We start from the raw sequence: 26982 nt of genomic DNA on the forward strand, positions 1-26982 counted from the left end.
CTGTATTGGACTGGGTTGTAAATGGCACGGACACATTGAAGGAATAGCACACAATGATAATGAAATCTTTCGAGGTGTGTGGCATCAGTGTCAATCTGAGCGGAAGTGAAATGAGCTGATCAGAAATGACAAACAAATAAACAATATGGATGATGATAGTGATACAGAATTTGAGGGTTTTTCATCCAAGGACCTAAAAAAGGCTATGGACATGCTACTTGAAATTGAATAATATATTTGAATATATTACCATATTAAATCAACTTTCTTTTCAGTCTTTGATATTGCTATTTATTGTGCATAGCTTAATATAAAAATGTTTATCTATTTATCTATCAATCTATCTATATACATACATGCATGCATACATACATACCTACATACGATTAAGAATTTTAAATTATATTAGTTCATGGAAGCTCAAGATCACATTAAATAATTGGCAGCCAAGTGAAGCAAATGTTGTTAAATTAACAGCAAACACACTGGGAATTTTACATTAAAACGATGCAGCAGACCTTCCTAGATTGTGTCCAAAAACATAAATTGTAGAAAAAATTATTGCGGAGCAACGTCTGAAAACTTACAAGGAATTTCAAAATTAGATTTTTTAAAAAATGACTGTCCGAAAACATATGGTAAACACGGTTGTAAAGGATTGTCTTATTGTATTGTTCAGGTATTGTGTACTTTTCTCATACTGTTAAACTATTGTATACTTTTCTTGTACTATTCAAGTATTCTGTGCTTTTCTCGTTACTCACGTATTGATAGCATACTAGCATTAATGAGATCTGACATTTTTGTGTGGTTTGAAAAGTATTGTTCATGCTAAGTCATAGGGTTTGTAAGACAAATGGTTTGTAAGACAAAGGCTTTCTCTTCCACTATACAAATATTTTGATGTATTAAAGTAGAATTACCAAGTAAGCAAGTTAGACAGTTGATAAATATTTCAGTACCATTACACGTTAGTTGTTATGTCATGCTAAACTGTCAGATTCATAGAAATGTACTTCAACCAGTACCTCTGAAGTAAATAGTGTTCCACAAGTGGTTCAGATTTCTTTTGGTATATGGATGACCTATTAACCAAGAGTTTTTGCTTCATTACATTTTCAACACTCGGTAAAGCAACAGTCTCTGTGTATCAAATGGCATAATCTATTAAGGTCAAAGATAACAGTTCTTCTGTTCTTGAGTCAGGACCAACAGTATCTACAACTGCTCTCTTAAATGGGGAAAAATAATTTCTGTTGCAGAGTTGGACAGGTGCATAAAAACTTCTCAGCATAATAGTTATGAAACAATGCCAGTAAAATGAGTGACTTTCTTGAGCCGTTTATTAGTAGAACAACTAAAGTAATAGTAGCTGTGGGTGTTAAACGTGGTACTTCATCAAAGATTAGCTATGCACTGCATCTTTTAATGCATGAATTTAGAACAATTTTGGTTGGTTTTAAAGATACCACATTTCACTTAACACCTGACCATGCTATGAAATAAGTGACCCCTTTCTCTTTTTTGGTCAAAATTTTGCACAAATTTACCTTGCTAACCACACTGTACTTGATCCCAAACATGCCCAGTGAGAGGGAAGCAAACTGCATTGTATAGGAGGTTGCTGTAACATACCAATGTGGATATTCAGTGTCTCGCTAAAACTTAACTTTTTAGGTTAAATCAGTATACAGTTGAATTTTGTATATACTTTGTGCGAACACAGTGGGAGATAGGATGCTAAAGGGAGGTAACTCTTGTACACAGTTTAGTGATATTTGTAATAATGTCTTCTGTCTGGACTTGTTCAGATTAGCTTAAACAACAGGAAATTTACTCAGATAAAATTTCTTACATGCTCGGCATTAAATTGAATATGGTATATTCAGATATATTTCCTGTGATTGATGGCATGATCAAGAGGCCCTTTTTTTATTTGATTTTAAATGATTTAAAGGAAAGTTTCTTGTTATTTGAATTATTCATGTATAAATTTCACTATGCAGGCATAAAAGATTTGCCCTATTCAATAAATCAAATAATAATTTACATATTTTTTAAAAGTAATTTAGAGAAGTTTTTTTGTCTTGAATTGGAGATTTGCTCAGATTTAAGCATTAAATAATTTGCCACCAACCAATTTCTTTGTGTTCAGTTAAACTAACCTGAAGGGCACTTGCTTGAAGCAGACATCATCTTATAATTGACAGATTTTCATAACATCATGTTTTTAATTTTTATACTTGATTAGTCTCGAATTAGCAGACACCTTTTTATAATGGACAGAATAAAGGTTGTCCCAACATGCTATAATAGTATATTTGCAGTGTATTCTATTTTAGTGCCAATGCCCAGGATCTTGCAGGGAAACGTGTTATTCTTTTCTCGTATGGGTCAGGTTTGGCCTCATCTATGTACTCACTGCACGTCTCAGATGACCTTTCACCTACATCGCCATTACATAAATTACTCAACAATCTATCTGATGTCAGAACCAGATTAGAGGGCCGCAGAAAGGTCCCACCGAAAGAGTTTGACCGCATAATGAAGCTCAGAGAAGAGACACATAATAAAGGTAACTTACGTATGTGAGGAAATTTGTTGTTTGTAGAAAGCTAAAAATTCCCATCTTAAGAAGCAATGGGGGAAAATGAACTTGGTGTAAAAGGTGGTAGAAAATAAGAAAAATATTGTCAAATATTTATTTTGTGAGATTTGGAGTCTTCCTTTAACAATAATTATTAATTATTTACAATTAACAACAAATACATATAATTATATTTTCAAAGATATGCTTAAGTCATATTCTGCATTCAGAAAATTAACAAAAAGTATTGAGAAGAAGAAAAAACAGAAAAATGAGAAAGTCTGTTTTCTTTTATTTAAAGAAAAAGGCTGTGTAGAAATGGCCTTTGAAGACGCAGTACCGTTTCAAAGACAGTAATAGAACATGGGTACTGTTTAGCATATGGTACAACATTGTTGCACATAGGAACCCAAGGGCAGGTGATAGTCCCCCCAATATGGGGGATGCAACATTTTAAAGGGACATAGTTACATTTTTGTACATAATGTACTAGTACAGTAAAACTTTGTTATGAGAGATTGCCCCTTTTGCCAACAAAAAGAGGTCTCTCAAGACAGGTGGTCTCTCATAGCAGGTTTGTACAAAAAGACCAGTTTCCAAGGTCCAGTTTCAGAACAATTTAAAGAAAAATAACCACAATCACTGTACATATATTCTATTCTTTATTAATAGTTCTTGCTAAAATATTGTATGCATTCACCTAAAAACAAAATTATATAGCAATAAAGATATACTTGAATCATTAAACATGAAATCACATTTACATTTGAAGATCACCTAATTTAGCATATGAAATCATTTCTGAATTACTCGTTTTCTTTTATAACAACCTAAATTTGCATTACTGAACTTTAAACCACTTTGTTATGAGTGGTCTGCTCTTTTTCACTTCTTTCAGTTACAATAATTATTTTCTCCAGCCTTAAAATTTGTCTCTTTTTAGTTGGAGGTTCATCCATTGTATATTAAGGTACTAAGTGTTAAAATTTTTAGTGTTTAGTTTTAATATCGATCGTAAAGAAGATTTTTGACTGGGCTGTGGGAAAATATGAAAAATCTATACATATGCATTGCATATCTAACAATTAATTTTAAAAAAAGAAACAATTGTCTCATCCAGAAACAGAACCATTTACTCAGAGACAAAAGTCAATGACTTCATTCAAAGATGACATACAGACATTAACTCTATAAGTAAAGTGTGTAACCCGGTCACACTAACTTGAATAGATGACAGCTTTGTGACTGGGATGTAATCACTTAACATCAGGGGGAAATACAACAAACATCACATGTCTTGAACACATTCCAATCGAATTCCGCAAACGATTCTCTCCTGTTGGTTTAATAGACCATGACCTTATTCAGCCCAGGCAATATGGATTATCTCTAAAGACAAACAATATATGCGACCACCACATCAACTTTGGCACTTCAGCAGTAATTGGTGACATGTACCTTAGACTGGTTTATGGACTGTAGCATCTATCACCAGTAGCAAGAATCCTTTTTTTTAAAAATATTCTTTTTTTTTTTTGTTATTTATCAGAACAGTCATTACTAATCAAGCAGTCATGGTAACAATTGATTACATATAGGTCAGTGGTGTTTGTCAGTTCTTACGATACGGTCATTGATAGGGATGTCGGATCCTATGATATGGCCAGGAAGCAGGCTAAGTGGAGGAATAATTAGTCTGGTTCCCTGCTTTTTATGCTTCCTGCATTACTCACCCCTATACAAATGGCAGAGAATAATGCAGGGAGCATATGAAGCAGGGAACCAGACTAGGAAATAATCTACATATACTTTAGTCTGCTTTACGACAGAAACTATAAAACACTATAAGCATAACTAAAAACATTCAGACATCAGTAGCCAGCCTATTTTTAATTTATAAAAAAACTTTTTAGAATGGTATGAGCGTTCGTTTTCACAGGGGTTATATAAAAGTCAATGGAGTTTATCCTCTTTTTTGTGATGCGGTCATTCATAGCAGTGTCATAATACATTATTTGCCAAGACATCACGGTCACTGGTCGTGTTCAGCAGGTGATCGCTCATAATAGAGCATTTATATAATAAAAATCGATTTGTCATTACGATTGTGGTTGGAAATGGCAAGTGGTCGCTCATAGCAGAGGTCACTCATAGCAGTTTTTACTGTAGTGCCCAAAAAAGTGAAATAATCTTATTTGCTTTGATAGCTTAACCACCTTAATGCTGTCATCAGGACTGTACTGTCATAATTTTCATGGACACTTACAATATTGCAATAAATGTTTGATCATGTGCTGAAATAACTTGCGAAGACTTTAACGTGTTTGAATATGTGTTTAACCAGAAATAAGCCACACAATAAAATAATTCTTTCCAGATCATGCTCTCATTAAACTTTAGCATTCACTTAATTCCTATTCTTTCCATGTTGATAAATCATTGATTTAATGATAAATTGTGTGTTTGCATAAATTTAGTCAATCTTCTCATCAATTCAGTCTCAATATAATATAAATCTTCTTTACAAAAGATCTGATTTCAACCTTCAAAATATATTACAGTAGCAGCTGTCAAAGACTTAAATTCGAACTTAGTTCACTGCCACGTACATTTCATGTTTTCTTTGGCAGATACATTGTTTAAAATAGATAATTTTATGAATATTGAATTTGTATTGTCGTTAAGTTTTTTTAATCATTATAGGTTATATATAATTTTGTTTTGGAATTGACCTTGTCCAAATTAAATAATACATAAGTAATATTTTTCTGTTGAGTGTGGATTAAATAATAGGATTATTATCAGTGGAAGATAATCTTGTTTATTTGGGTCTGTGTCTTGGACATTGGTGTTCCCCCATGAAGAACCTGTTGTACCTGATGTTTCCCATGTTCTTTATTATAATTTTAGTAACAGATTTTATCTGTCTACAACTCACATTTTTCTAGAAATGAACATCGGACCTACATCCTGGCTCAGCTTGTGTGTATTATTTTTATATATAATCTTGTTTACTTGAAAAATAATTCATTCTTGCTTTAAAGTCTTTAGCACAGTTATTCTTATTGTTATGTTCACTATTTGATTCGGGTGGAATTATTTATTTAAATTCACTGGAAATGCAGAGTGCTGTTCAGTATTCTTGTTCTGTAACATTAATTTGGAATTTTAATGAATTCAGAGAAGGATATCTTGACTATATTATTGTAATGAATTGAAAGGCACATCATCAGACTTCAGGTCATTGAAACATTTGAGACTACAGGTACATCAACACATTCAGCATTAGATCCTATTTTGAACACCACTGGAATTTAATTAGAACTTTACTCATTAGGATTGGTGATAGAACTTTTTGGACTATTTGGGACCTAATTCAGAATACATAAGTACTTTTTAAATTTTCTCATCGTTTTTTGTTGAATTTTATAAAAACTAGCTGACTTCGGCTTTTTCTGTTACTTAAAGACCATAGAGTCATAATAATATTTATTGCCTACTTAGTTTTTATCACCTTTAGCAACATTGACCTTAGCTGGCACTAACATTGATGTTGAAGCTCATCCACACACAAAAATATTTTTAGGCATGTTTTTCAAATTTGCTTTGACAGAATTGCAGGGGCACACAAGATCAAATTTTGGGTTATATTGGACAGATACTTGTGAAAATGGTCTTTGTGTAAAACAGATACAGTAAATCAATATTACATAATTTTGTGGATGCTGCTACCTTTATTAAACATAACTATTCATTCATCCACCTTTTACGGTTTCCATTCTCACCATTCATTCTCAAAATTAGCCTTTCACACATAGAGGCAGCATATTTTTCAGTATTATAACATTTAATAAATTCCACAAATCATCTTTTACTCTAATTTATAGCATTTAATAAATTCCACAAGTCATATTTTACTCTTAATTTATAACATTTAATAAATTCCACAAATCACCTTTTACTCTAATTTATAACATTTAATAAATTCCACAAGTCATCTTTTACTCTAATTTATAGCATTTAATGAATTCCACAAGTCATATTTTACTCTTAATTTATAACATTTAATAAATTCCACAAATCACCTTTTACTCTAATTTATAACATTTAATAAATTCCACAAGTCATCTTTTACTCTAATTTATAGCATTTAATAAATTCCACAAGTCCTATTTTACTCTTAATTTATAACATTTAATAAATTCCACAAGTCATCTTTTACTCTAATTTATAGCATTTAATAAATTCCACAAGTCATATTTTACTCGTAATTTATAACATTTAATAAATTCCACAAATCACCTTTTACTCTAATTTATAACATTTAATAAATTCCACAAGTCATCTTTTACTCTAATTTATAGCATTTAATAAATTCCACAAGTCCTATTTTACTCTTAATTTATAACATTTAATAAATTCCACAAATCATCTTTGACTCTAATTTATAGCATTTAATAAATTCCACAAATCACCTTTTACTCTAATTTATAACATTTAATAAATTCCACAAGTGATCTTTTACTCTAATTTATAGCATTTAATAAATTCCACAAGTCCTATTTTACTCTTAATTTATAACATTTAATAAATTCCACAAGTCATCTTTTACTCTAATTTATAGCATTTAATAAATTCCACAAGTCATATTTTACTCTTAATTTATAACATTTAATAAATTCCACAAATCATCTTTGACTCTAATTTATAGCATTTAATAAATTCCACAAGTTATCTTTTACTCTAATTTATAGCATTTAATAAATTCCACAAGTCATATTTTACTCTTAATTTATAACATTTAATAAATTCCACAAATCATCTTTGACTCTAATTTATAGCATTTAATAAATTCCACAAGTCATATTTTACTCTAATTTATAGCATTTAATAAATTCCACAAGTCATCTTTTACTCTAATTTATAGCATTTAATAAATTCCACAAATCACCTTTTACTCTAATTTATAACATTAATAAATTCCACAAGTCATCTTTTACTCTAATTTATAGCATTTAATAAATTCCACAAGTCCTATTTTACTCTTAATTTATAACATTTAATAAATTCCACAAGTCATCTTTTACTCTAATTTATAGCATTTAATAAATTCCACAAGTCATATTTTACTCTTAATTTATAACATTTAATAAATTCCACAAATCGTCTTTGACTCTAATTTCTAGCATTTAATAAATTCCACAAATCATCTTTTACTCTAATTTATAACATTTAATAAATTCCACAAGTCATATTTTACTCTTAATTTATAACATTTAATAAATTCCACAAATCATCTTTGACTCTAATTTATAGCATTTAATAAATTCCACAAGTCATATTTTACTCTAATTTATAGCATTTAATAAATTCCACAAGTCATCTTTTACTCTAATTTATAGCATTTAATAAATTCCACAAGTCATATTTTACTCTAATTTATAGCATTTAATAAATTCCACAAGTCATCTTTTACTCTAATTTATAGCATTTACACATCTTCCTATATAACTCCTGAGCAGCGGGGTCCATAAACATCAACTGCAGCATAGGTGAAGGTGTAAGATAATGAGGGAGGCTCAAATTTCATTTAGCAGTAGTGGGAAATGGGGGATTAGAGAGCTAGCCACTTTTGTTCATGCACAAGACTTATAATCCCCTTTTTCAAAAATAAATATTAATTTAATGTACTTTTATTTATATCTATATTGTATGGGAAGAAGTCTATTAAAATCAATAAATGATCACATACTTTTAATACAGATCAGGTTGGTATTCAGTGCTCACAAATGTGTGTATTGGTAAAGTTGGAGTTGCTTCTCTTCTAAGGTTTACACAGTTATTTGTTGCAAGCAGACACCAACAAAATAAAGTTTCATGGCTAGAATGACACTCATAAAATGGCACAGCGAAACCCCCCCCATATGCTGTTTGCATTCCTCAGTATAGCAGTTTTAAATGTTGCTTTATTGATAGCACATAACTGTACAACTCTATATTGTTTTACTGCTAAATGCAGTTGGCTCACAGGAGTTACACTGCCATGGAACAATACATCCAAAATATATTGACCAAAAAGAAAGAGAAAAGAGAAAAAATGTTTTTTTCATTAGTGCTTGCAAGTTTTATTTCCGAATGTGTCACTATAAATTTTCAGGAACAATCCACACAACAACAACAAAAAAAATACCAAGGCAACAACTTTGGAGTTCTCCTGTAATTTTAGCTAAAATTAGGTAGACCCTACACACTAATGTTACTTGGATGTCAGCAAATTTTAAGTGTTGTATTCAGGTGGAGACAAATTAATTGTTAATAGCTTAATTACCTTGTGGTATCATAGCAGCTGTTTTCAACAGTTGTCAAACTAAATCTAGCCTAATTGTTGGGTTGACACTTAATTAGCTTCTTCCAGAAGCACTCTCATGTATCACCATGCCAGCCAATTGGCATTTTTTCACATTTAAATAGAAGGCATATCACATTTATAAGGACCAAAATGAAAACATGAATTTCACATGAGAAGACATCGTTAATGGTATTTATTTCTTTCATTGTTGCCACCAGTTGGCATTTCCCAATATATTCATTGATTGATATTTCATTGCGTATTGTGCAATTTCTTTTTTAGAAAATATTCTGAGAAAGACAAATTTGTGATTTATTATATAACTTGCGAATTTTGTGATGTTGATTACAAATTAATGTGCACTAGCTGCCAGTTTTAACAATAAAATGAATGATATATGCAACTTTTTTATTGTGAGTTTTAAATGTTAAGCAAATAGGTACCTATTCCCTTACTATGAAAACAAAATGGAAACTACGCCTGCTTTTGTACTGTAGGTACATGTAAGTATAGGAGTTGTGAGGATGTGACCAAAATGAGGGAGCAGTATATACAAGTTTTACTTGGTTTGTTGCTTGATTTTTGCTCTGACAATTAAAGATACTTATTTTTAATAAAACAAAAGTAAAAAGTTATCTTATGGAAAAGTAAAAATATTTTGTGGTGACTTCCATCTATGCTTAATCGATGTGTCAACTCCATATTTATCTTTGAAATTGATTAATTGCTGCATGCATGATGACTCAAGGCCCCAAAATATATATCGTAATGGAAGATAAAGAAATAATTATTAAATAAAAGTGACGTGTCCACTTTATCTTCAGCAGTATTATTCAGTAGAGTTATTTACTATTTTTCTGTTCTTTTTATTTAAAGATGGTAAAATACAAATTTAGTCACTCAGTTTCATGGTTGTAAAAGCAAGAGACATTGTTTCAAGACTGCTGTCATGACACAGTAAAGCTCGTGTTGAAGGATCAGATATGAAAGACTACCTGCCTTAAGAGACCAGATTTTCAATGTCAGATTTATTGACGACTGCAATATCGCTAAAGTTACAGTGGATTTCATTGTTGCCTTTAGCCACAAATTTATAAACCCAATGAAGAATTAGCCCCATCTGTTAAAGAACCCCACAGCCAAACCTTTTACTATTTTATTCCTAGAGAACATCAAAATTATTATTATTTCTTTAATTTAATTTTAAAATATTTCCTTTTACATGGTCTGTTTTATTTTTACTTGGTTTTTTTAAAAATGTTTCAGTACACATATCCATACAGTAACCATTAGCTGTATTTTCCACACACTGTCTTAATTTGATATGTAATATTGTGAGATAAATACAAATAAAAAAAATCATATGGTATTCAAACACTGTTATTACTGAAAGTTAGTAGAATCATATGTTCAATTAAGTTAGTATCTTTGTACATTGATTGGCTCTGAATACATGTTGAAACTGTATACTAACTACATTGAGCAAAGGCAGCTGGTCACGTGGAATGATGACATTATCCAAACACAACGAAGCTCCAAGTTGATTTTTACCACCCTTAAGTTTCTGTGCTAACTTGTTAATAACATGGTCATCATAAAGTCAGACCTGCCAACTGTTACAATTTGAGGAAAGTTAATTACATTTAAATATGGACTTACAGGAATTAAAGCACAAATTACAGAAATATGATTGCGGTAAAATCTGGATATTGGCTTGTTCACGTTTGATTTGGATCCAGGTTTCTTATTACTTTCAGTGGAGTGGTCAGTTAACCAGACCAACTGTACATGGAGTATATCAAATGTTTTAAGCTGCAAGTATTTTTTGTGATGCTAAACGTCTGCATGATCAAGCTGTTGCTTAGGGCGTGCTCTACAGATATGAACTTTTGATAGAGTGGTGTGTGTAAGGTGAAGTTATTTTCATTTCAAACATGCACAGTGGAGAGAAATTTGGTATACCTCTGTGATACTTTCATGTCCTGTGGCTGAAATTTCTTTGTATACTATACTTATTGTACATGTTCTAAGCACATTGCTAACTAAAGTAACTGAATTAGTCTAAGTGTCTAAGCACATTGCTAACTAAAGTAACTGAATTAGTCTAAGTGTCTAAGCACATTGCTAACTAAAGTAACTGAATTAGTCTAAGTGTCTAAGCACATTGCTAACTAAAGTAACTGAATTAGTCTAAGTGTCTAAGCACATAGCTAACTAAAGTAACTGAATTAGTCTAAGTACAGTATCTTTAGTAGTTATTAAAATAGGGAAAATGAATTTTGCTAGAAAAGGCAATACAAGTTTCTGAAAGTGCAATGAATGAATTACCGAATATATAAAATGTATTAAAAAAAAAGCTATTGGCTCCTTTTTTGTTCTCAAAAATTACCTCAAGTCTAGGAAGTGAAAACAGGTGGAGCTAGCATTTTTTTGGGAGAGGTGCACATCAGAAGTAAGGCGAAGATGTATACTCTATAACCCATATTAAACCCATCAATCATACACCAAAATAAAGGGAATTAAATGTTCTTTGAACAATACCTAAGATATAAAAGGTCTTTTTTAAATAGCCAATATAACCAGTGAGGAAAGCCAAGAAGATTATTTTTCTTTATGCAAAATACGAAACTGGTGAGTTCCAACTTACTTTAAAAAATTGTGTTCATCAAGAGATATATCTTCAGGATGAATGGGACAATAAATCTTTTAAAAAAGTTGTAATGCTACAGGAGAATAAAAGGAAATATTCAGAATTGGTGGTGGGGGGACAGGAAGAGCAGTAATTACATTTAGTGGACATTTTGCATTGATTTGAGTATGTCTCGTGACAGGAAAGTAGTCCTACGGTGTATTACGTCTACGATGATATATTTGTTTTGAGGTCGATGTCTTACTGCATTAATGATGGCTTTCTGTAGTTTTTTTCATGGTCGACTGATGGGGGAGCGAGACACCAAATTTTAAGGAGTAACTAATACACTAGGCAGCCCATATTGACGCTTTTCAATAAATTGAAATCACATTGATTTAGTCGAACTTTGATATCTTTTTCCTAAAAGAGTCAAATTTGGACACAAGCAAATCACATGCACTTGATTCCAGGGTAAACTAATCATGTGTACACTCACTAATTAACATAAGGTAACTAACTCTTGCTGGTCACAATCTGACCCCTCGATGACTCTAATCTAATTTTCTGATACTATCTGCACATTCAGTCACTCATAACATACACCACTTTAAAGAAGACACTCCACACCTTTCATCCATTACCACTTAAGCAACCTTACTGATTCTGAAGGGCCAATTTTGCAAGTTTATCCTTTGATTCGTATCTTCCACACAGATGACCATTCCAAAAATCAACTTCCAGTCTACTTTGGAGTAAATGCAGTTTGATCTTGGTTGCTTCAGCAATTGGTTATTTCACTTAATGAGTCTTTTCAAACATCACTTAACCCGGCAAACATGCAGTCGGAATATCCACTTTATTTTCTGTCAAGTCGTTTTGCTGTTCTGATTGTTACATGTGCTCAAGACTATGTGACATTTGCCGGGAAAATATTTAACAACATTTCTTGATGTGTCAATTACATTTAATTTTTTCTTAGCACTTTCTGAATAGCTGTATAGGTGATCTCTGGTTGAGTGTGAAGAAAGATTTTTTTTTTAATTGTAGACTTATTTAATTAATAGTTAAGTAATTACGCGAATTTCAACTGACATGTTATCTACAAAATGTTAAAGATTGCTTTGTAAATATTTCTCTCTAATCTTATATAAAATTTACACTGTTAAGAAAACAAAAGGATTAACTTGGTTAATTCTTGTGCAATTATTTGTCACTAAGTTTCTTACCCAAACACAAAATTGAATCTCATCTAGGATTTACACTGTCAAGAAAACAAAAGGACTTTTTGGGTTAATTCTTTTGCAATTATTTGTCACTAAGTTTCTTACCCAAACACAAAATTGAATCTCATATAGGATTTACACTATCAAGAAAACAAAAGGATTAACTTGGGTAATTCTTGTGCAATTATTTGTCACTAAGTTTCTTACCCAAACACAAAATTGAATCTCATCTAGGATTTACAATGTCAAGAAAACAAAAGGACTTTTTGGGTTAATTCTTTTGCAATTATTTGTCACAAAGTTTCTTACCCAAACACAAAATTGAATCTCATATAGGATTTACACTGTCAAGAAAACAAAAGGATTTATTTGGTTAATTCTTGTGCAATTATTTGTTATTAAACTGCTTACTAAAGAACAAAATTGAATCTCATATAGAATTTACAATGTCATGAAAACTCAGGGATTAATTTGGTGATTTCTTGCATAGTTATTTGTCACTAATTTGCATACTCAAAACACAAAATCGAATCTTATATAGGATTTACTTTGTCAAAAAAACAAAAGGATTAACTGGGTTAATTCTTGTGTAATTATATGTCACTAGTTTATGTATCTATACACAAAAGTTTAGTTCAAAATATATATACATGTTTTGACTTGTAGGCAAATGGCACTTAACCAACCATGTGAGGTAGGTGATTGGATTTGGCTATGTAATAATATACTCTTTGCAAATAAAAGCTATTTTATTTTGGTAAACTTTACTTGTTTAAGCACTGTATGTGTGTTTTGAATGTAAAATGAATAATTCACGGTTATTTGCTGTTGAAAAGGCAGAGGGCCACAATATCATTTTGTTAGGTCAAAGTGGGACAGGCAAAATTTTTGTGATTAAGGAAATACAAAAGAAAATGTCTGCAGCAGGTAAAAATGTCAGTATAACAGGCACAACAGGCATTGCAGCACTGAATATGAAAGTGTGCACAGTGCATTCCTGGTCAGGGATTAGTCATGGTAGATATGACAGTGATGAACATTTTTATTCCTATAAACAAAATATTTTGAGAGCAGATGTTTGATAATTGATGAAATTTCTATGCTTTCACTGAAACTTTTTAAACCAATGAACATGTATGTAGAATGATTAAACATTCGGATTTATATTTTGGAGGTATACAAGTTATTGCAAGTGGGGACTTCTTTCAGCTTCAGCCTGTACCTGACCCATTGACAGGTGATTCGGGTGAATATTGTTTCAAATCCACCATTTTTGCAATGGTATTTGGGCATAAAATTGTCCTTGATGAGGTCATAAGACAAGATGAATTAGATTTCATAATTAAAAGGCTATCAGTGATGTTTCAAAGAGAGAAATCCCAGAAGATACCAAACACTTGATATTGAGGCTGCAGAGACCTCTCCCCCCTGGAGATGACCGAATAAGACTGTGGACAGAACATTGATTGTGAAATATACAATGCATGCAAACATATGGAAATGGATGGTGTATCAAAGTGTTACCAGTCAACAGACAAGGGTGACAATAATCAGTGCAATAAGATATGTGTTCCAAAAGTGTTACACTTGAAAATTGGCTGTCCAGTTATGTTGGTCAAAAACTTAAAGGGGGCCTCGAGTGGCCAAGTTGTCTAAAGCGCTCAACGTTACGGATCACTGCCATCTCACCTCTGTCTGCGTGAGTTCGAGTCTCGGATTCGGCTAATGTGGTTATGTGAGAAAGCTTGCCAGTAGCTTCTTGTGGGTCGGTGGTTCTTTCCGGGGCTTTCCCAGGTTCTTCCTCCACCATTTATGCTGGCCACCATGTATAGCCTATCTTGTGCTGAAAAATGGCATTAAATCCTACAACAAGAACAACAACAAAAACTTAAGCTCAGCACTAGTAAATGGTTTACAAGGAAAGGTTGTGGCAATGAAGGAAGACATGTGACAGTTGATTTTGAAAATAATTTAGTTCAGTTGGGAAGAGAAAATTTTACTGTTTACAGTACCATTGATAAAAAGATTGTAGCCACGATGCATCAAATTCCACTCATTCTGTCTTTCAGTATTACCATTCACAAGGCACAAGGATTGACTTTACATAGAGTGGAAGTTGATGCATCAAAAATATTGTTGCACCAGGTCAGTTAGGTGTGGCAGTGGGGAGGACCAGAAATGAAAAGGACTAAGGGTTATCAGTTTCAATTCCAACTTTGTGATTCCACATAGATCTTGCATGTTTGAATTCTACAATAACAGTTTTGTACAGTTTGATTCAAGTTCAGACATTCTGTTTCTTTATTAGAGAGCCTCAGTGTTGACTTTGATTATGAAACAGTTTCTGATTCTGATAACTCATAGAGAAATTTTAGAAGTTGATGAAATGTTGTCCATTGGGAAGACATGCCTGCTTCATGTAGTGACCATGAATGTAGGTTAACCACAGTTGACTCTGACATTTTAGAGCATTATGTTGACCATACAAAAATGAAACAGCTCATCCCAGATAATGCAAAAACACCAGAGCAAATGAGATTAAAAGTAACATTAAAAAAATCTTCAAAGTATTTTTAATAAAGTTCATGATAATATAGATGTCAGAAACCCAGATTCAAAGACATGGACTGAAGATTATTCTGAAGTTTACCATTTTTCAGTGTCTCAGGAATGCATCCAAATTCTTGAATATTTCTTGAATTCTGTGCCAAATTATAATACACAATAATGAAGACACAATATCAACCAGTCTAACTAACATCAAGGACTTTGTATTTGAATTTTTCTTGCATGTTGACGATGAAAAGAGGCAGTATCAGCATGTACATTGCCATTGTGTAGGCAGTTTACAGTATTGTAAGACTGTAATGCTTAAGGATGAGACACTGTTCGATTATTGGAAGTTGCTGTACATAAGGTTCGATATCTCTTAATGCTGAGTGCTAAGCGAGGCAGCTGTTAGTACCATTTTTGTAAGCCTTTGGTATGAATCGGCCAGGAATCAAACCCATGACCTCCTGCATCCAAGACGGTTTCTCTAACCACTAGGCCACTGGAGCGGTTAAATTTTGGTGATTTGGCTTGAAAATATATTAAAGTCACCTTCACATGAATAGAAATAGCCATATCAAATATGTGATTTAATCTCAGTCATGATAATTATACTTCGTATTTTTTTAAAAAGGCCCAGTCCAAAGTAAGTAAATGGAGAGAAGGGTATTTTGCTTACAATTCCTGTAATAATTTATATTCTATTTATCTACTTTTTACCTGGATAAAGTGTAAAAATTCACTGGCTGCTAATTTAATATGGGGTGGTGGTGGTTTGCACTAAACACATCTGGAATATCCATTTGAGTGTAATACAGATGCATGGAAGGTTAAATAATGAGTTCACTCCAAATTTTATGGGTTTGTGTCTGGAAATCTTTCTTGAGCCAGAACTTTTGTTTTAAATGTATTTTGTATGATTCTTTTTCTCAAAATAATAAAATGTAGTCTGTTATTTTAGTCGTTTATATATCAGGGCAAGAAATATTTTTTTAATCTGTTTGACAACTGTAAATTTCGATAAAAAAATTTGAGGACCTTAATCTCACCAGCAGCAGGGAGGTGAACAGACCAATTTTGGAGCAAGTCTTCTTTGAAAATAAAGCTTCATACGAAAAAAAATGAAAATACAAGGTCAATAACATCAGACTGAAGCCTCTAACCGACCAAGATTTTCTCTAATTGGGTTAGCTCATTTTGTTACTTTATCTTTGTCTTTTGTGTTTTCAAATTTGTATGCGTGTTTTGTTTACCTTTGGACACTCATTTTTGGTTGCACCCTTCCTGCTGCTGTAGTGTGTGAGTAATTAAATCATTATCATATAAATAATGGAATCTCATACAGCTATATTATTTCGAGAGTGACTAGAGGCTATTAAAATATATAGTCCAGTCCGTGATTCTGTCAGACAAAAATTACAAGCGCGTCAGGAGTCTCAGATGGAATTGGCAGAAGGTACAGAACAGTTATTTAAACCAATTGTCGAACCAACAAAAAAAAATCGTCACAGCAACTGAGGCGGCTCAAAAAGCACTTGAGACATTACCTTGATATTGTTGACTATCTTCAAGCACCTCAACCACAGCCTGAAATTCAACCACAACCTCTGCCAAGAGTCAGAATTAACATTACAGATAAATTAACGTCTGAAGGTATTGCCGCTATCAAAGACCCAAACCAAGTAATTAATATTGCTGCGTATGGATATCATGATAGAAATAGATAAATGAAACCTGAATACATGTATGTTGATACTCTAAAAGCTGCTGATTGGGTCAGGGATATATATTGCACCGCTACTGATACTCAGCAAATCAGATCTGAGCAAGATATTAATAGTTTTGACCTCTTCAGCAATACGTAGTATGAGTACATTGAACAAGTAAAACAAGAGACTGAAAGAAGAAAAAATGAAGCAGCAACTTGAAAAAAGCAAAAGCAGAAAGGAAATCAGCCTCAGGAGCATGGAAGAAAAAGGCAGATAAAAGAACAAGTGAGGAAGAAGGAGCAACTGGAAGTGGTCTTGTTACCCGAGAAAGTGGTTTTATTAATCCATGTCCCAATAATGTCCTTGCAGATGTTGAACAATTAGAAATTTTGATTGGCTGAAGACATGCCAGTAATAATTCCCCAGAAATTATTAATGAAGCAGCTGATATTTGTCAACAATTATTTGCAGGCGGTATCATGGACATTAATGTTTATCGATCTCTCATTGATGAAATCGTTGATAATTATCAGTGATTGATGGTATGCAATTAGATCAGTGACAAGAAAATAAGATGATCTTACATAATGCTCAACGTGGACCTGTAATGGTCAGGGTGATTGACTCGGTGATGCTGTATCTGGGACTATTCAGAAGGATAGCCCCAAAAGCAATACCGATTGCAAAGCAACTGAAAAGAAAAGCTATTGATGTTCATGATAAAGGTGTTGGTGATGTTGCCAGTAAGCATTCTCAGCAATCAAGGACAGACTAGCATGATTAATACGATGAAAACCCCAATCAGTAAAATTACCCAGCACTGAAGTGATGCCTTCAAATGTCAGTAAAATAATTAATCAAGCTACAAATCAAACACTAGCAGAGTTGGCTGGTGTACCACTATCAGAAAAAGAAAGAAAAATCTAACTGCTAATCTGATAGCAGGAAATGGTCTTCGGGTTAGATGATAACAACAATAATAAAATGTTTAAACGTGTATCTGATCCAGCATTTGACATGGATGCGCCAGTTCTCAAAGATGAATCTATGCACGATTATCAATATTATTATTACGCACGAGAGTCAAATCAGAATGGATAATTTGAACTTCAAGTTCAGGATACAAGCAGATATTTCTTACCTGCAGAAGCATTTATTGAAGTTCAAGGTAGACTTTTAAAACCTGATGGTAATCCTTATGGTAATGTGCAGGGTGGGTTTGTTAATAATGGAATTATGGCATTATTTAACAGTGCATAATATATTATTGATGGTCGGGAAAGTGAGGTTTGTCATAATGATGTTGATATTGCTACTCATTGAAAAACAATGGCTGCTCTCTTTTATGGACAGCGGCGGCAAATCAACTCTATCGTGGCTGATGATGACTACAGACTTGATCACAAGTACAACTGTTGGCGCATATGCATGGCAGATCGCATCACAACAGGGAGTTTCAGCACCACGACATGTATTCATAGCTTTTCAAGATATCCGATGACAGAATTCTGAATCATAAACCGTCGGAAGAAGTGTTGCTGGATTTTGAAAATAATCATGTTGCACATGCTTATCATCGTTTGATGACATTCATGGAGTGGGATCAGAATGTGGATTCTGGTTTGCAAATATCTCAGCGGGATTTCTCGACACTGTATCCAATCTACTACTTCTCGCTGAAACATCTAGATTTGTGTAGACAGTCAGTCATTGACATACATTTTCAAGCTCGAATAAGTGCACTGCCAGCTGGTGTTAGTGCTTACAGAGCAATTGCTGTCATACTTTCAGATAAAGCGATGTTACTTGAAGGTTTTGGTGGACTAATGAGTCATTGATGCCCCAGTAGAAAACATGTAATTAAATTGCTCATGATATTAAAATGTCATATCATCATGTTAGTGTCAGTCTGACTCTTGGTCAGATTAAAAAACTACAATCAGTATCAAAAAAGAATTCTGGAACAAAAATAATTTTAAAAAAAGATCAGAGGTGGTCAGAATAAACTATCACTGACTGAATGTCAACTCAAGCACTTAAATAACACCAAATGATCAAATACTGGCATTTGATTTAATCTTTCTGCTAGTGCTGTTAAAGATGCAGTCAAGATGGGTGGTATATTTCCACTTCTTGCAACTATACCAGCGTTAATAGCCGCTGAACCACCAGCTGTTGAAAAAGCAGCTGCACTTGGTGATGTTGGAACTGCTGCTCGGCTAGCATTAAACAAAGAAACAGGAAAAGGAATAAAGTGGAATTCCTGATATTGTTAAAAATTAATCTGATTAAAATTCCTCACAAGCAGATCATGAATGTGGTATACACAGTATCATCAGGATCATCAACATGGTCACAGCAGAATAACACTATCAAACATACCGCGGAAGTCACTGGTGTGTATAGGCTGTCCGTGTTCATCATTGCAAAATTTAGTATATTTACCATGTATCTATGGCATCATTCAACTGACAATTTTTCTTCGTTAATATCATCAGGTCTTAGCGATGGTATAATATCAGATAGCGAGTTCACAGAAATGATTAAGATTTACAAGAACAGTATAAATGTACTTTTGGAGACTATCAGAATCTACGTCCAATTTAGAAAATAGTAATAATAATAATAATAATATCAACGTCGTACAGATTACTACAGCAGATCATCAAAAATGATATCAGCAAGCTCAACCAATCACGAACCAATATTATCAGCTACGATAGAAATAAATGTGCAAGATTTATGCCGCAGATATATATTCTTCATCAATCTGAAGTGTGTTAGTATGGCCTGATGTTTAATGTGTTTATCAAGGACCGTTAGAACTAAAACTCGCTGATTTTATCACAGACAAGAAAATATTCTTAAAAGATCCAGAATATCGAAAGAGTCTATGGAGATACTTTACACATGATATAAGAGAGAACATTAATTTTACTGTATATGATAAGATCCTTCATAAGTTAGAAAGAATTTTATACCAGGAACTGGAGAAGTATATCTATATTAACGCAATTTCTGGAGAGATTAAATCTGAACACACACGTGTACTCGGTAATTTACAAAATTTATTTTCTGGTATAACACGGCTTTATTCTGAAGAAATAAAACAACAGATCATTGAAACAATAAAACATCCAAACCAGGTTACATCAGCTCTTGATCATGTTTTTGAAAATGTCGTTAAAGCAGTAATTGACCCAGGTATGGAAGAATTTGGTGCTGCAAATGTTAGTATATCGAAAGACTTATATAAGCAACTATTTTTAACAGTTAAAATAACCGAAGAACAATGATCAATGTTTGTAATACCAGAATTTGCTACAGACGGGCTAAGAAGAAATCAGTCAACTATGTCATCGATGAAAACTTTTCCAAAGTATTTGAAGCACAGAGAAAAATAGCCCCACCAGCAGCTATTCTCAATTATTACAATGATCCATATGGTGGAGGATGTCATTTCACCAGATATTGTATATATAACATCAACGATCGCAGTCAGTCATGTATTTGGTGCAGATGATGGCAGTTATCAAGTAGATCTTGAAAAATCTAATCAGGCTCGGCAGGGATATATTTTTTATGTGTTTACACCTTAAGTAACTCCTGGATATTTAATTATACAATAACCCATTAATCCGGTCTGTTTGCGGTGTCATAATCTGCTATTATCAAGGATACATCTCAGACTTACTGACCACACCGGACACCTTCTTGATTTGAGATATGAAGTTTTGAATATAAATCTATATGAAAGATCATAGAACTTCATGTTCGTAGAGGATTTTGTAAAAACTGTTTCTGATTCTACGAACTGATACTTATTTCTTGATTTAATCAAAGAGGTATTATATAATATACAAACACGTGAGAATTTTTATATACTGTACAACAAAGATACTTAAAAGAGCCGTCAGAACAATATTGATTTTATCCACCCATGACAAAGTCAAGGCAGAACAATTTTGTGTTAATTTAAGTATTCGGTGATGAAGTATTTTTGTTAATGCAGGAACAATTAAATGAGTTTCAACGAGAACATTATTGTGATTATGTGCAATAGAGATCAGATTCTGAATTATGCACCTTTTATTGAATTTGCTCAGATTAAAAAATATTACCCGATTCCCTTGACAAAGTCAAGGCAGAATAAAAATAAATATCAGTGATAAAATCATTGAATCTGATTCAGAATAAAAATCGAATTTAATCAAATGAATGGATATATTTCCAGTAGTTTTTCAGATTTTCAAACAATTTCATCAAATTGATGGGTATATTTCCAGTAGTTTTCAGATTATCAAACAATTTCATCAAATTGATGGGTATATTTCCAGTAGTTTTTCAGATTATCAATTTCATCAAATTGATGGATATATTTCCTGTAGTTTTTCAGATTTTCAAACAATTTCATCAGATTGATGGGTATATTTCCAGTAGTTTTTCAGATTATCAAACAATTTCATCAAATTGATGGGTATATTTCCAGTAGTTTTTCAGATTATCAATTTCATCAAATTGATGGGTATATTTCCAGTAGTTTTTCAGATTATCAATTTCATCAAATTGATGGGTATATTACCCAAATTTAATCTGATTATCAAACGGTTTTATCGACTTGATGGGGTAAATAATACTCAAAATAATAAAAATCTCATCCAAAATTATTGATCATAATGCACATGATTGGACGTCTGGAAGCTCTCCATGAAGAAATGAAAAATCTTGCGTTGAAAAATATATCAATGACGATACTGAACAATTACTGAGTAATTATTTTACCGTTCCGTCAGTTGTTGCTCATTTTGCTCAGAAGGAAAATTCATGGAAGCCTTCACGTTTGGAATTTCTTGAAGAAATAAAACGCAGTTGTATGGAATATGGACACGGCAGATTGTTACGATCATAATGATATTATCTCTGTTGATATGGATGCTTGTTATCCTGAAGTTTTTCTTGTAATGGGAGAGTGTTCTAATTTAACAGATTTGAACATCCAGCACATGAGATGATTAGAGTATCGATACACGGACCATTACCATTACCAGATTTTGACCTGAACGGATTCGCTGGTATCGAGTCATTTAAATTTGCCGAAAAGCTTCATCCATTTTGTTAGGTCTGGTTTGGTAGCATTTTTTAGAAAAAATGTTGGCGCTAACAATATTATTTACGGTATATGCATGATGTAAAAATAATGTTATTGTTAATGGTAAATGAAGCAATTTTATATCATATCGTCCGCAGAACAAGTTTGGTTACCACAGCAAAAGAAATATTTTTATATAATGAAAAGCCCGATGTAACTGATTTTGAGAATAAACTAGCAAAAGATCTTAACAAAAAATAATTGTCAAATTTACCTAAAGATGATTGTATGATTATAGATGACATTGTACAAGATTAAGTATAGATAATGCTGAACTTGATTTTATAATTACCGATACAACGGAGAGAAACACATTTATAAGTTGAAGTAATGTTAATTTATCGGACGGAACATAAATTAGGTACCATTGTGATATTATCGATGGTGAACAGATTTTCTAATGCCGCTGTTAGAATCGCCAGATTCATTTTTTATCAATTAAAAAAAGTAAAAGATTGCTAGAACAACTACATGTTAGCGCTGATGCATCATGGGGCGAATGGAGAATAAAACAAGAAAAGATACTTAGTGAATCTGGATCTGTAGATTGCAATCAAAGATATTTATCACGAAAATAATCAAATATCAAAATTGTCATCTGCACCATCTGTATATGATCATGCAACCAGACATAAGACTTTATCTCAATGGACCTGTAGGTTCTGGTAAAAGAACACGTGTGCTCGAATGATTTCGTCGGAGTTCTTCAAACTATGTTGATATAATTGTGCTAACCCCTACACATAGACTCGCCAGAGAAATGAACGAACGAGGAGTTAAATCTCTTCTTATCATAGCTTTTTTTCTGATGGAAGGGAGATACAGGGATTCCTGAACGAATGGGTGACAAATATATTCAAAAGATTATTATCTGGGATGAAATATGTAGTGTTGCTGGAGACATTAAAAATATTTCTTGATTGGCTGTTGACAAAAAGATACTGCTGTGATAATGTGTGGTGATCATGCTCAATCGCCACCTTGTGTTGGATGGTCTCCGCATGAATGGTTAAAAAAGTTCGTAGATTATTATGAGGATATAACTGATGATCATAGATTGCTTGATCCAGAATTAAGAAATTAATCATACTACAACCAAATAAAATTCACTGTGAAATAATGTGTGAGATAATTTCAGAAACTTTTATGAACAATGTTTTGGAATTTATGGACACCAGATGATTTGATAGCTGCAAGTAGATAGTTCGTGATGCACTTCAATAACAACAATTATTTCTGTTAATCAAGTAAAGTTTTAAAATCTAACTGTACCATTGTTTTATTGCCCAGCAGATACTCGACGGCAAAATATCGACTTTGAAATTCCAGGTTCCTAGACAGAGTCAAGGAAACAAAATCGTGTGTTAAATTATATTGTTTTAGTTCTTGTCAGTGTAGTTGAGAGCACGTTAACGATGGACAAAACTGAATGGACGCTAGGATATGCTATAACGATTAATTCGTAACAAGGACTAACTATTTAGGATACTAATATTTGGATTGTTGAAGATCGTATCTCGCACAGTCTCGAGTCAGAAGAATATCTCAGCTGCGGAGAGTTATTATAGACTTTACAGAACATAATAATCAAATTGCCAGCAGCGGAGATGATATAGTATAAAACAAATTAGATATAAACAATGCGACAAAAAATAAAATAAACGAGACTTTGATCTCGATGCTGAATTTATAATTACGCTGAAACAACGACAGAATAATCATTGTGCAAAATGTAACACAGTAATGTATTGGCAATATTCAGATAATAATCCAGGACAGTTTATAATAGATAGACTTAATAGTAGTCTTGGTCACACGCGAAAATGTGATGCTGACTTACCTTGATTGTAAATCGACGTCGAGGCGCTAATTCACAAAAGTGAATGCGGTGGTAATTGTGTATCTTCAGGAATTACTTGTAACTTTTCATGTACAAATCCACGTTGAAGATCAGCTGAATCTAGTCTGTAGATTGCAGGTCCACCCGTGGATCTTACCACGCTGAAAATTGTTTGTGTCGTCACATTCCAAATAGATCAGTCGTTCTTTTTTACCACCTTGAAGTTCACCAGGTTCATATAAAAACATCACAGACACTTTACCTAGTACTGGTTGTTGTTGTTGTGGTGGTGGTGGGGTTTAACGCCATTCTTAAGCACACGATAGGCTATACATAGTGGCCAGTATTAATGGTGGATGAAGAACCTGGGAAAACCCAGTAAAGAACCACCGACTCACGAGAAGCTACTGGCAAACTTTCCGAAACCAAGATTCGAACCCACGCAGTCAGGTGAGATGGAAGTGATCCGTAACGGAGAGCGCTTTAGACCACTCGGCCATCCAGGCCCCGTACTGGTTGTTTTGAAAAGTCATGTCGTTGTATTGGTATCTCTTTTTCGTTTTCTGATCGCATTGATTGGTTTCATAGAAATTGCACGAGCAATTTCATTATGTAACGCGGCTATCACACTTGGCAATCTTGCAACCCATTCACGAGATCTCTTGGCTTTCTGAATTTTTTCCTTTGCATATTGATATCCAAACTTTTAGCAAGTGTTCGATTAAATCATTCAACAATCGTCTACTCACGATGAATTGCGTTATGTCTTTGACATTATGTTCTTTCATCAGAGATGATACTGCATCAAGAAATTCCTTGCCAGGATCAACCTGTAGTGATTGTGGCCATGGTAGACCACCACGTTGATAAACTCGTTCAAATGCAGATGCAACTTCATTTGCTGTTTTAGTTGATAGTGGTTCTGCTTCTTTATACCTACTTGCAACGTCAACGACAGTCAACGCGTTTTGTATGTATATGATTGACGTCTACCAATTTTAATGGTATCATGTGATAAAAACAAAGTATCAGCTTGATGAACTGCATTGGGAGCGCTGGCATCAATATATGCATACTGAATTTCTTTAGATGGTGGTATATAAATTTGCCATATTGCCTGTCATGCTAACCAATTTGGAGCCACATAACGTGTGACATTTGCTGAAGTGTACTTAATCGCAGCTATTCCCCTCGTAATAAATCGATACCAGTATAATAATAAGAATCTGTTGAATAATTACCAGCCCATAATACTAGTTTACCTTTCATCGCGGATTTTACTAGGAAGCTAGTAAGTTTTTCTCTGAGAGGTTTATTTTTTGTGGAATTTAACGAGTGAATCGACTTGGCATCTGCAGTATGTCGTTGTTGTAAATCCTTATTTTTATACGCTACATCATGAACATGACATGCTTGATCAGTCGCATGTATTGGATACTCTCCAGATCTTGCGTGATTTCGCTCGTCATGTCGAATATCAAGTCGGGTTCCAGGACCACAATAATTATATCCAGGAAGACGTTTTTCTCCTGGATACATAGCCCATGGAGCTCCACGTAATTTTGCTAATGAAGCAGCGATATCATCACCTGTTTTCCTTGACTTGTCAAGATAGATGCATTTGTATTTTTCTGTGTCACATTCTGTGTGTATTTTCATTTTTTATTTTCGTAAGAAGCTTTATTTTCAAAGAAGACTTGCTCCAAAATTGGTTAGTTCACCCTCCCTGCTGCTCAACCACTGTTTTTTTAAACACAAAATTAATACCACTCATATGCTAGCATTAAATTTGGGGGCGTGGGGGATGTATAATGATAACTCAATTAATTGGTAAGTGTGATATGATTAGTGAACTCCACGATCAAGTGCCCCTTTATAACGTTGTATGGTTGCATGTTTAATATTATTGGTAGTGTTTACATTACACAGATTTGGAACGTCCATATGAGCATATGGATGCATGGAAGTTTAAAATAACTGCATTACTCCATTTTATATTAAGGGCCAACCATATAATTTTCGGGGAATAGGGATGGGTTACTGGGATTTTTTTGGAGACGGAGTGATTTGTTCTCTTTTCCATCAATATTTGTTTCAAAATAATAAAGCGCTCTTTAGTCTCTTTTCGTCCATAAATCAGAGCAAGAAATATATGTGAATCTATTTGACAACTTTAAATTTGGTTCCAATTACTTACAGTACTTTAACCCGTTTTGATTATATTAAAAAAAGTTACAAAATTGATACATTGACACAGCGTCAAGCACCTGTGATTGGCAAGGAAAGGTGTGTGGGGGGGGGGGGGGGGTTGTTACTTCAGTCTACTAGCCAGCACATACCAAGTTGAGATTATAATTTCTGCCATTCCCCTGTATTAACCAGATTTTCTTAAGTTTTATGTCTTGCTAAACGTTTGGGTTTTAGCGATTTTCGAATTAAGAAAAAATCTTTTGAATTTCCCTCTTTTCTAGGTATCACATTTTATGCAAATGTTTAGTGCCGTGCCCGCCATGATATATGTAAAATATAGTAAATGAACAGATTAGCTGGACAAAAATTATACGAAATACTATTGACTGTATGATCCAGAAAGAAATTGAACTTAATTTTAATTTTGATCGTTTTTATTTATATCTATTCGTTGTTTATATACATCCTGCGAAATAAGCGCATTCACTCCGTAGTAGACCGGAAGTTGATGTTAGGAATGGTGACTTGTGTGAGAAGCAAAGGATAAACGTTTCGCAAATTTGGCCCTTCAGAATCAGTAAGGTTGCTTAAATGGTAATGGATGAAAGGTGTGGAGTGTCTTCTTTAAAGTGGTGTATGTTGTGAGTGACTGAATGTGCAGATAGTATCGGAAAATTAGATTAGAGTCATCGAGGGGTTGTATTGTGACCAGCGAGCGTTAGTTACCTTGTGTTAATTGGTGAGTGTACACAT

General features: G+C 33.3%; 1 protein-coding gene across 6 annotated transcripts in view; it reads left to right on the top strand.

Moving 5' to 3' along the window:
• The window catches only part of LOC149808216 (uncharacterized), a 79804-nt gene that overhangs the window by 39732 nt on the left and 13090 nt on the right, over positions 1-26982 (top strand). For all 6 annotated transcript variants that reach the window (XM_089974985.1, XM_089975022.1, XM_089975027.1 and 3 more), the window contains one exon: positions 2343-2575. In XM_089974985.1, the coding sequence (XP_089831111.1) occupies positions 2343-2575 (233 nt within the window). The remainder of the gene's footprint in view (positions 1-2342; positions 2576-26982) is intronic.

Source organism: Sinohyriopsis cumingii, chromosome 1, assembly GCF_028554795.1.
Source record: "Sinohyriopsis cumingii isolate HCF-2022 chromosome 1, ASM2855479v2, whole genome shotgun sequence".
NCBI lineage: Eukaryota > Metazoa > Mollusca > Bivalvia > Unionida > Unionidae > Sinohyriopsis > Sinohyriopsis cumingii.